At 33.9% G+C, this 12,773-nt stretch overlaps 1 protein-coding gene across 3 annotated transcripts in view; it reads left to right on the top strand.

Moving 5' to 3' along the window:
- The window catches only part of Enpp3 (ectonucleotide pyrophosphatase/phosphodiesterase 3), an 87,823-nt gene extending 75,370 nt beyond the window's left edge, over nucleotides 1–12,453 (top strand). For 2 of the 3 annotated variants that reach the window (XM_078019120.1, XM_078019121.1), the window contains 5 exons: nucleotides 438–576; nucleotides 3,404–3,481; nucleotides 4,223–4,355; nucleotides 6,504–6,660; nucleotides 12,194–12,453. In XM_078019120.1, the coding sequence (XP_077875246.1) occupies nucleotides 438–576; nucleotides 3,404–3,481; nucleotides 4,223–4,355; nucleotides 6,504–6,660; nucleotides 12,194–12,364 (678 nt within the window). In that variant the 3' untranslated portion in view covers nucleotides 12,365–12,453. Of the gene's footprint in view, nucleotides 1–437; nucleotides 577–2,867; nucleotides 3,482–4,222; nucleotides 4,356–6,503; nucleotides 6,661–12,193 lie in introns of those variants that run through there. The other variant, XM_078019122.1, reaches the window with a different exon arrangement.
- The last annotated feature ends 320 nt before the right edge of the window (nucleotides 12,454–12,773 follow it).

The raw sequence follows: 12,773 nt of genomic DNA, 5'->3' as shown, positions 1-12,773 counted from the left end.
AATTAGCCTTAAGTTATTTAGAAATCCTTGTCCAGTTCATGTCTATAGTTCTAAAATAAATTGTTTTTATTTTATTTTCAATTTTTGTTTGAATGTACAAGATATATCACCACATAAAAATTTGATCCTGAAAAAGATTTTGGGTTCTGGCAATGCTTCCATTTTTCCTCTGTTCACAATTCAGGTTTTAGTTTGCAAAGATTCCTTTTCAAGACGCATTTGATTTGCCCTCCCAATGTCCTCTAACCGGAAGGGAACCACAGAAAACAAGAAAACATTGCTGAAAACACCCATTTGCATTGCTTGCGTAGACCTGATTCACTAAGAAAATAGGAAGAGGTTAAATGAAAAACACTCTAGGGAAGTTATAAACCATATAAGGCAGTGGGTGAGCCACAACTGTGGGTGTAATTTTTTTTTTCTTTTCTCTCTTTCAGCAGGGAGACACATCGCCTCCTCCTCCCACTGTCTCAGACTGTCTGCGGGTTGATGTCAGGGTTACTTCTTTTGAGAGCCAAAATTGTTCCTTGTCTTTTCCAGACGAGAAAATCACCTACGGCTTCCTCTATCCTCCTGGTTAGTAGAGCTCTTTTTTAGAGCAATAGCTTAGAAAGCCCTCATCAGCTGGATGTGGGCATGTGCCTTAAACATATACTCCCCACAAAAACTACCTGCTTGGGCTAAACTAGCTGCCTAAGATGCTTCCAGTGGTTGTGGGCTGGCCAAAGGCAGAACAACAGCTATCATAAAGACTAATAAATTTTGCCACGGGAAGCATGCATCAGCTCTAATCTGCCCAGATGTTTAGAGAGGTCGACAGGTTTAGGTTTAATTTTAAATGGAAGATTCTTTGGAGAGAAACACAAGCATCTAAAAAAAAAACTTTTTTTTTTTTTTTTTTTTTCTGGCTACTTCCCAAGCTAAATTCTCCATTGAGAATGCAGCTGTTTCTGTGAAAAGAAATCAGAGTGGAATTCTGGACTGTAACTCATGCTGTGTGCCCAACAGCTTTGAACTGTGGGTTAAATAGCCACAGATTTTATTTATTTGTTTGTTTTCTGAGAGCTATAGTGGGAAGTAAAAAGACTTAATGAAAGCTAGTAGCATATCAATTTTAATCCCTGACATGGAATTAAAGTTAATAAATTAATATATTTTATTTAAGTATCTTGATTGAGTAATCAGGCCTTCTAAATGTGTGTGAATCCTAGGATAAAGCTTTAAAAATTGCAATATGTTATTAGTAAAAGTTTTAGCTTGGCAAATAAAATTGTAGATATTAAGCTGAGATATTGGTTAGCATTAAGTTATGATGAGGATATTAAATTAATAAGTAAACATTTTATATCAAAAATATTAACGATGAAATGAAACTTACTTCTAACCTTCTACTACAAATTTTAACTCATTGTTAGAAATGAAAATTCCATTATAAGTGATTTCTTATTTTTCTCTAATACAGAAGTAATACATTGTAGATTGTTTTCCCAACTTTCAGAGCTTAGTTTAAAAAAGTAGAAAAGGCTTCTAGTACTGGGAACACTATGTGAAATCTTCTGTCTTCCTTGCACTGTGGTGCCTACCTATTGGTCTACTATTTTAGTGTTAGTTAAAATACTCAGACTAGTTCAAATATAAGAAATGTTCAAATAGATAACTCATAGAAGTGGAATTGTGTAGTATTTGTCTTTGTGTCTAGTAAATTTTGTTTAGCATAATGTCTTCAAGGTTCATCCCTGTTATCAAATACTGAAGGATTTTAAAATAGTCAAATTCATAGCATCAAAGAATAAAATAGTAGTTGTCAGGGGCTGGGGGAGGGGGAAATGGAGAGTTACTAATAAATAGCCATACAGTTTCAGTCAAGCAAGTTGAATTAGTCCTGGAGATCTGTTCTACAATATTACACCTCATTATGGTTTGGATGTGGTCTTCCTTTTGGTGTTCATATGCTGGAGGCTTGGTCCCCAATGCAGCAGTTTTAAGAGGGAATGGAACCTTTAAAAGGTAGGACCTAGTACAAAGCATTAGCTCATTTGGAGCATTGCCTTCAGAAATGATTAATGCCAATCTCTTGGGAGTGAGTTCTAAAAAGAGCAAGTCTTTATAAAAATAGCAAGGCTGGCCCCTTCTTTGTCTCTAGTTTCCTTGATAGCCATATGATCTCTCTGGCACACCAATATTTCCCTTTCTGTTTCTTCCGCCCTGTTGTGTTCTAGCCAATAGGACCCTCACAAGAGGTCAAACAGATGGGGTCACCCTGTCTGGGACTTTCAGACTCCTACTAAATTGTGAGCTAAATAAGCCTCTTTTCTTTGTAAGTTCCCAGCCTCAGGTATTTTGCTATAGACCAGAAGACGAACTAAATACACACAGAGATAACAATACTGTTTCCTACACTAAAAATTTGTTAAGAAGGTAGATTTCTTGCTAAGTGTTTTTATTGAAATAAAACTTTAATAAGTTTGCAGTTTTTAATTCTGATAATAATTGAATGAGATAGATGCTATGAAACAAATGAATCATAGAGGAATTCAACACTTTGCCCAAGTGGTATAGCTAGTGAGCAGAGGGGCTCCCCAACTTGGGGAACTGCTTCCAGAGCACACTTGCTTAATACTCACTGTGCTACAAGGTACACCTGTAATTCCTCGGAGCCAATTATTTGTGATGTTCTCGTCAACAGTCGCCAACAAATCAAAATTTATTTTCTTATGAAAATTTTGTTTTAGAAGATTTATTCATAAAGGCATTGTTATTTTGTGCACGTTCAGTATCTATACATCTATATCTGGCATTGTCTTTATTTCCTAGGACTGCTGTAACAAATTATTTACTTAAAGTAACACACATATGTTTTTTCACAGTTTTGGAAGGTGGAAATCTAAGATCAAGGCATTAACAGAACCAAGCTCCCACTGAAAGCTCTAGGGGAAAGTCCTTCCTTGGCTCTTCAAGCTTCTGGTGGCTCCAGGCATGCAGTTGTATCACTCTAATTTTTGTGTCCATTTTCATGGTGGCCTTCTCCTGGATGTGTTTTCTGTCCTCAAAACTCCTCCTTATCAAGACATCAGTCATTGGATGAACAGCCCACCATAGTCAACAATAATCTCATCTAGAGATCCTTAACTATATCTGCAAAAAACTCTTATTTCCAAATAAGTTTATATTCATAGGTGTGAGAGGGTTGGACTTGGACATATTTTTTTGGAGGGTCACATTTCAACCCAGTATAAGTATCAAATGCATAAAACTGCTTGCATTCTTGATAACCTCTACTAAAAAGTACTCAATACTTCTGCATTTTGACTACTAATAAATTTACATCAGTATATAACAGTAATAGGTAGTTCATCATATTTTCTCGTGTAACTGGATTTAATAGGATCCATTTGTTTTTCAGCAAACAGTAGAACTTCTAATAGTCGATATGATGCTTTAGTTACAAGTAATGTGGTCCCTATGTATGAAGAATTCAAAAGTAAGTGATGCTTATTTTATCTTGAAATATCTAAATGACTCCTGGAATATCCAAATTAAATATTTATTTTACTGCAATTTGTTACATTATTAAAAGTTTGTTCTGACGTTTTAAATATGGGTACAGAAAGATCTCTGACATACTTTCTTTTCAACTTTGAGGAACATGTTGCTAGAATTCTGATAATTTGATTTTAGCTATTAACTGCAAAGAGCTATTTACAAAACTAAATTTTACTGACACCATAAGTAAGTGAAAGGTAAATGTTTGTATCCAGAATAATAATTAATAAGACAGCATGTGTGTTCCATTTTTAACACTTTTTGTCTCCAAAACAACACAGCTTTATGTAAGAATTTGGAGACATATTTAATTGCAATTTAATGACTGCAACTATAGCAACAAAAACTGTCCTTAGGGGCTGGTTTTGGGGCTCAGCAGTAGAGCACTTGCCTAGCATGTGCAAGGCCCTGCCTGGGTTCCATTCTCAGCACCACAAAAAAACAAATAAATAAAGTTATTGTGTCCAACAACAACTAAAAAATTAAATATTGTTTTTTTAAAAAAGGGTCTTCAACATGGCTGCTTATTTTTGTTGCATGAAAGAAAGACCAAACCATCATTGATTGTCAATTGTAGAAGTAGAATATGATATTATGTAAATGTACTTATCTATAGGAAAAACTATTACCATGTTCAATAAAGGTAGATATTTTTAACATCTTATTTTTTCATTTTTAGAAATGTGGGACTATTTCCAGGGGGTTCTTCTTATAGAATATGCCACTAAAAAAAATGGAGTAAATGTGATTAGTGGACCAATATTTGATTATAATTATGATGGCCATTTTGATACTCCAGATGAAATTAAAGAGTAAGTAATATAGCTTGTATTTTTTATTTTTTAACCTTTGGAAGTACTGAGGGGTTGCATCCAGGGCCTTCCACATGGTAGGCAAGTGCTCTACCACTGAACTATGTTCTTAGCATTTTTAATTTTAATTTTCAGATAACCTCATTAATTTTCCCAGGTTGGTATCAAAGTGTGATCCTCCTGTTTAAGACTCCCAAGTAGTTGGGATTACATGTGTGAGCCACCACGCTGGCTAATTTGGGATTTAGACTTAGCAACAAGTATTATGAGGGGAAATCTTGATATTTTAAACATAAACTATGTATTTTAAGTGTTATATGATATATTCATATTCAGATGTTATTGTTGACTATTTTCAACCTAGTCTAAATATTTAGCAAAAAAATTAAATGGCAAAAAATTAAACTAAAAGGCCAAAAAAATTTTCAGGCAGAGTTTAGCAAAATTTTCATTTGAAAGTTTCTAATAATTGAAAAAGTTAAAGAAAGATTATATAACAGTTAATAAGGAGGTAGGGAAAACCTAACATGCTACTGATAAATATAGAAGCAGTTCAATAATAAATGAAAAAACTCAAGTAAAGACTGCTTATCTTAGTCACAAGAATACTGAACAGTTCATTAAAAAAATCTCCTAAGAGAAAATGTAGGTATATTTCACATGCAAAATTAATCCAACTAAACTGTACATCTCAATATTAAACCTGTTCATAATAGGTTGCTGAGAATTAATTTTGAATGCAGTAATAGAAATAGAACGCTTCAGAGAGAAGTTTTATCCATCACTTCTTTTTATTATCAAAATATAGGAAGGACCAAACTAAACAATTATGATTTCTAAGCATATTTTATATAAGGTAATGGTTTCTACTATATCTTCTGATCAAGTAGCCTTTGTATCTACTAAGTGGGTAGTCTTTATTTTGTTTACCTTCTTATTTCAGTGTTTATTGCTTTCTACCTTTCATCATTGAATATCTGACAAATACTTTGATGTTCTTTCCTATATGCTAAGTATTTTCTAATCATTTACATATACTTCATTGAATCTACAAAACAACCTTATATTCAGTGCCAATATCCCCCAGTTTAAGATGAGTAAATTGAGGCAAATACAGTAATATATGAGACAAATTCCACAAGTGGAAGTGGTAAAGAAAAATACAAACCCAGATAGTCTGTTTCTGAGTCACACATACCAGTCATTTATACCAGCTCATGTTCCTTTTAGTGGACTCATACTTACATCTGACCCCTACTGCACACCTAAAACTTTTCAAAACACTTGCACATTTGTTATTTGAATCCAAAGCACTGCCATATCTTTTGTATGGATTTATCCCTATGTCCACACTGTGATGTTGTATTTTACTCTGCTGTTTCACTGCTGTGACTAAAGGACCCAACCATAACAATTGTAGAGAAAGAAAAGTTTATTTGAGGGCTCAGGGTTTCAGAGGTCTTTGTCCATAGGCAACCAGCTCCATTTCTTGGGATTCAAGGTAAGGCTGAACATCACAGCAAAGGGAAACAGCTCACACAGTGATCAGAAAGCAGAGTGAGAGAGACTCCACTTGCCAGTTTCAGTTCAGTTATTCCCTATCAGGGGATTAATTCACTGGGTTAAGACTCTCACAACTCAATCACTTCTCCTCTGAACTTTCTTGCATTGTCTCACATGTGAACTTTTGGGGGACACCTCACATCCAAACCATAGCAAGTTGGTAGTACAAGTCCACTTACTTAATAAAGCTGAGGAGGCTCAGTAATAGAATGATAATTAGGTAAGTGAAAGTACACAGCCAGAGTTGGAATCTGGGCTCCTTCATTTCTAGCTCCTGCTCTATTAAAAAAAAAAAAAAATACCACTGTGAAGAATGAAGTCAACAAAGCCAGGAAACACAGCAAAGCAGAATTTGTATTCTGATATTTTCCCATAATTTTAGAATGGCCAATCTTGGACTTCTGCTATAAATCTGTACTGACTGACTGAATTAAAAGAAATATATGATAAAACATTGTACTCTCCATCTGTTACTATGTTTTAATATATTTTTACCTTGGCATTTCCTTAAAACTATACAAAGACATTTATGATCCTTCAAAGTAAAATTCTAATGACATCAAATCTTTTAAATTATATTTTTAGACATGCAGTCAATTCCAGTGTCTTCATCCCAACACACTTTTTTGTGGTGCTGACAAGTTGTAAAAACCAGAGTTTTGTACCAGACAATTGCCCCGAGCAGTTGGATGTCCTACCTTTTATCATCCCTCACCGACCTACCAATGTGGAAAGCTGTCCTGTGAGTATGCTTTGAGAGAGTCCTGGGACCTCAGAAAATGATTGCTCAGAGCTCCTTTGGGTCTTCATAAAAGTGATTCTAAAAATACGTATGGGCATAGTTGGAATAAAAAATGACTCAATTTTAAGGTTTTCTACAGGTGACTGATCTCTGTCATTAATATCAGACATGTATCTACATACACACACACACACACACACACATTCACCAGGGAAGGGACATTTTCATTAATTTTTTATTCTGGACACAAATCTTAAGATTCTGTCCTAAGGTTGGCTTTAAATTCATGTTTCCTCAATGAACATGTAAATATAAAAATTTTATCAATTTGAAACATGAGGTATGAAATTAATTTTACACATACACATACACACACACACAATAAGTTAGCTTAAGTAACATTCTTTGTTAGGTTAGGCAAATTTTGTGTGAATAGTTACTTCAGTTTGTATACACAAACACTTTAGAATGCACAAAGCAGGAATATATTGTCCCTTCCCTTAAGAAGTTTATATATGACTTTGATATATAAATAAGGTACTGATACATAAATGAGCCAGTCAATAATGTAAGAATTATTTTAAAAGTTAAAAATTAAGATATGTCACAAAGTTGGGTTCAGTTGTCAAATACTGTTAAAAGGATTCGGTGTTTTGGAGTTAAGAACATATTTAGTTGTCATAATCAATAAAGGTTATATAAAATGAAGTGAGAGTAGGGCTGAGCCCTGGACAATGGGCACAATTTGTATAAGTTGAGAAGACTAAGAATAGTGTGTGAAGAATGGAGAAGAATTGGTAACGATAGGACAGAAGAGCCAAAAGAAAATGTAAACTCAAAGCTGAATCTGAGATTTTAAAATGTAGATAATTAAGGAAAATACAAAAAGAGGAATGAGAACTTTTTTGGTAGATAGATAGGATGGTTAAGTTTAGGCATGTCAGGTTTGTGGAAATAGGTATTCACACGAAAAATCCTATTGGCCATTAGAGACTGGAAATTAAAACTTAGGCTCTAGGCTAGATGGAGTTTTACATATATTCTGTCATGTTTTCAATAAGAAATCTGTTTTCACCATGTTATATCATGGAAAGTACTTGCATTTATTAGCAATTACTTTTATTAGAAGCCTAGCATTTACATTTTACTAAAAGCCTAGAAAAATGGAAGAAGGCAAGATAAGTAGCTCAACAGAGAGACAGAAAAGTGCTGTTAAATTTCAAAGCAGAAATACTTCTGGGTAGGGAAGGTGATATTTTAGCTCAGTCATGCAGAGATGATTTGACTAGAATGTTTGAGCAGTCTTTCTTTGACTAAAGATGGAGGACAAATGTCAGATGCCGAATAGTGGGTCACTCATAGTCTTAAAATAAGGGAGGATAGTTTCAAAACAAGAAACTCAGATGTTGTTGAGTTGAATCCCTTCCTCTTTTTTCTGTCAGTATTTTTTTTTTTTTTTTTTTACTGAGACCAGGGTAAACCACCAATCTTTACTTCCTCTTCCAAGAGCAGACACTGACAAGTGATAGAGTATGGTACTCTTCACCCAGGAATCGGGGTCAAGCAGTTATCACTGAGGCACTAGGTGGCCATTATAGGATGATTATAATGGACATACAAAGAAGAAATTATTTGCCATCCCTGGTCTAAATCCTTATGACCCTCTCTCAGGACTTTTGAAAACAAATCTTAAGTAGCTTTGCTATCTGTTGTCCTCTTCTTCACCTATGTGCACCAATACCAACTTGCTCATCTTAAAATTTCATTTTTGCTTATGTCATACTCCTTCATACCAAAATTTTTGATCATCTATACTGAAAAAAAAAGCAAAGCAAAACAAAAAACTCCCAGTTTATAGTTAAATCTCTTCACAATTGACTCTCAGTTGATGCTGCAAGCTCATGCTCAGGCTGGATGGAGTCCTTGAAATTTCTTGCACATATCTTGAGTTTCCCTACCTCATCACTGTTGCCTGTATTCTTCTTGCTTCTAGAATATCCTCCTTTTGCATTTTCTAAAAATTCTACCTGCACTATAAAGTTAATTGCAAATTGTATGAAGCCTTCTCTGATCATCCAACATGGAAACAATCTCCCCTAAATAATAGGCCACAATATTTTTTTGAACAGGACATCATCACCAATGGGTTGGATCCACAATCCAGAGTTTTGAGGAAGTTGTGGTTTATTAATAAGGATATGATATTCATATGTATTATTCTGAGTCATAATGTGATGAGTATGAAGCAAAGCAAGTTATGAGTACATGAGAGATGGTGAAGTTAATAAAATGCAGCTGTCAATTAACTGTGAGGAAGAGGAAGCAGGATGAGAATTAGAGGTGCCTGATAATTTAAAAATGACTGGCCAGGAAATGTATAAGATAAACAGTTGTTTTGGGGAGGGATAAATTTCTCTTGGTGGTTTTCAGTTTGAGACTAATTATGTATTTAGAACATAAGAGAAACAGTGCAGAATAGGACTTAAATGTGTGGTTTAGGATTTAGACATCTTGGATTAGTTAGTAACTTGACCTAATTGAACTGTTAACTTAATAACAGTTTCCTCATCTGTTATATCTAATAAGAATAAAAAATTTCACCTCCCTTTATAAAGTTGTCATGAGAATAAAATGAGATGATTCATAAAAAAAAATTAAGAGTTCCTAATATGTAGTAAGTGAATGGTGGCCCTTTAAAGGAATCATATCTTATGGTGGAGTTGCATCCTAAAGACAACATAAGATGAAAGTAAATCCCCATAGTAAAATCACTTAGAAAGTATAATACATGCACAAAGTGTTCCTTAGTTCAAGCCAGCTAATATTTTCACTAGCATAAGAACAGGTAGTTATGCTACAAGCATCTGATGAAATAGTTGTCATGATTTAAGGGTTGCATGTGTGAAACTTCAGAACATTTATGTCTTCTAACCAGTGCACAAAGGTACCCACTGAAAGAGGTTTGAGGGAACTGAGACAAGCTGTAGGAATTGTAGATTCACAATTTCACCTCACACTTGATTGGGAGAACTAGATTCATATTTCTTTTATTTATTTATTTGCTTCCCTATTCCTTCAATATTTCCCCCTTCTTCCTTTTTATTTTTCTTTAACTTTGGATGTTAATTCCTGTCAGAAAAATGAAAATGTAGCCATGAGTTTAACTAACTATTATTATAAATTACTCAGAAGATATGGGGAAAAATAGGTATGGTATTATAAAAAAAATCAGAAAACATGTTTATTTGCCATTAAGTCAAGGGAGCAAAATAAAATTGCCAGAGGAAAGAAAGTAGAAAGGAAAAATCCTAAGGTCAAATTGAGAGAAAACTCAAGGATGGGAAGAAGTAGAGGCAGATAAGAAAATAGAAGCTATCACCAAATGAGGGATGGTTAGTAGAGCTATGGAAGACAGAGGAGGAACATTCTAAAGCTTGGGCTAATCCATTAAGTGGAAGGTCTGCAGACACTCACTAATGAGGTTCCCCTGGCAAAACAGCTGCCTTGGTGTGCTAGCAGCAATAGGCAGACCGAATGTTATGGAGAGAGAATGAGGAAGTGGTTAGGAAGAAAGAAAAAACTGAAATAGATATCCCTTAAAAAATGAACAAAGTGAGCTGTATTTTGGTAGGTATGTAGTTCTTCTGTTTATGTCACAGGGCTAAGATACACTAATAACATGTGTTACATAAAATCAAAGCATATATTTAAATAGCTCATAAACCATATATATGTAATATTGCTCTTAGGCTGGGGTGCACTGTACAACTAGAGAATTATCTATAGGTGGCTGCTGTTCATATTGGCTGCTGCAGGTGACTTACCTGGTGTTAAATTTCCAGTATCACCTCTGCATATATACAGCTCCATATGGTACTTCACAATTATTTTACTGCAATTTAAAAGAAGGAAGACTATCAGGTGTTTGGTAATACTTGGTTGGATGGATAACAAATAAGCCAGGAGAAAAAGAGAGGGAGAATCATGTAAGTCAACTGGGAAAAAAATGCTATGGGAAAAAGGTGATCAGAAATATTAAATGCTGCTGAAGTATGAAATAGTAAAGGCATGTAAAAAAAGACTGAGTTAGATTCCCACTGGAAGACTAAGCTTAACTTAGCACACCATATTTTCATTGAAAATAAATTAACTAACATCATGAATGTCACACAGAAAATGTTCTAGTGGTTAGGAACAAAAAGTGACTTCCTCTTTTTTGTTTTTTGTCTTACTTAAAGGGTGGGTGCCTGTTTTTTGAGTCTGCATACTGAAAAAACAAGCAAACCACTGTGCTTAAGTAAAATGAGAGTGACTAAAACACATTCATTAAAATAAACATATGTTGAAACTTTGTGAAAATTTAACTGAAAAGTAATGATATCAGAAATATTGAATATTAGAAAATTAAAACTAGGTGCAGGGGTACACATCTGTAATCTCAGCTACTCAGATGCTGGGGCAGGAGGATCACAAGTTCAAGTCCAGCCTGAGCAACTTAGCAAGACCCTGTCTTAAAAGATAAAAAGGGATGGGAATATGGTTCAGTTGTAAAATAGCCCAATGTTCAATCCCTAGTAACACACACACACATGCACACACATACATACAAAATTAATAAAGAATGTGTCACAGAAATACATGGAACTAACTTTTATATGGTAAAAACTTGGTAAAAGTTAAATGGCTAAAAGATAACCAAAAAAATACTCAACTATCAAAATATTCAGGGTAATAAAATTTAAACAGGCACAAAATGCTCTTTCACACACATGGATTGACAAGGATTTGGGGATACAGAGAGCATCTTCACTTGCTGAGAGGTATAAATTAGCAGAGACATTTTGAGGAGTGCCATGTTTACATTTGGTTAAGTTAAAATTGCAAATGCTCTATGACCCAGAAGTTTCATTTATATATCCTAGAAACCCATGCTTTTAAACCAAGGAGGCCCAGTTATTCATGACAGTTTCATTTGAAAAGGTAAAGTGGAAAAAAAATAAGCTAGGCTACATTAAAATGAGGTACTATCACAAACTCTAGATAAAAACAAATAACCTGACTAGATCTGGATATGTCACTATCTAGATTATAAACATAAAAATGAATGAAAAACTCATTAGAACATACCACTTATTATGTCACTTATATAAATTTGAAGACTCATAGACCAATACTATATATTATATTTTGATGTATAGTGAAAGTTTAAAAATTACTTTGGATTCACACTGACTCATAGTAATGTTTACCTAAAAAACAAGAAACATTGGGAACTTACCTTCATCTGCAATATATTTCCTTTAAAAACTTACATTTGGAGTAAATATAAAAGTGGCTAAACTTTATGCTTTTGTGGCAGCCTGTGTTTCTTATAGTACATTATTTCACTTTTTGTTTTATTAAACAAAATTTAATTGTTTCAAAGATTTAAGGCAATACATTTTATAAAAATATTACTTCTAAATAATAAAATATATCTCTGTTAAAGAAAAATCATGCCCTAGGAAAAACAGTCTTCTTTTTCTCCTTGCAGGAAAATAAAAAAGATGATGTTTGGATTAAAGAAAGATTTAAAGCACACATCGCCCGGGTTCGTGATATAGAACTTCTTACTGGACTCGACTTTTACCAGGAAAAAGCACAGCCTGTCTCTGAAATTTTGCAGCTAAAGACATATTTGCCCCCATCTGAAACTAGTATTTAACTTAATGTTTGAAACAATTTTGGCAAAATGTTGATGGTATTTTCTGTTGGAAAATCATAAAATAAAGTTTTCTATTTTTCCTTAACTAATCCAAGAGTCATGTTGCTCAATTTTCATTATCCTTTGCTCTTCTTTTATATTTTTCTGACTGTGCATTATTTGAAAGTTGCATTTTTCCCAAGTTTCTACCTTTCCTATTGTATTTATTTTCCCATTCATAGCCTTGGGCTATATTTTTCTGCTCAGTATTATCTAAACAAAAAGAATAACAAAAGGAAAAGGTCTTGCTTGGGAATTGCATCAATTCTACAATGTGTCATAAAACTTTTTACATTTAACCACTAGACAATATTTAATAAAGTAAAAATGCACATAACTTTGGTTCAGTAATTTCACCTGTAATAATTGT

The sequence above is a fragment of the Ictidomys tridecemlineatus genome, chromosome 8, assembly GCF_052094955.1.
Source record: "Ictidomys tridecemlineatus isolate mIctTri1 chromosome 8, mIctTri1.hap1, whole genome shotgun sequence".
NCBI lineage: Eukaryota > Metazoa > Chordata > Mammalia > Rodentia > Sciuridae > Ictidomys > Ictidomys tridecemlineatus.
Note: the sequence above shows the minus strand (reverse complement) of the source record. Positions and strands in the feature narration are given on the sequence as shown.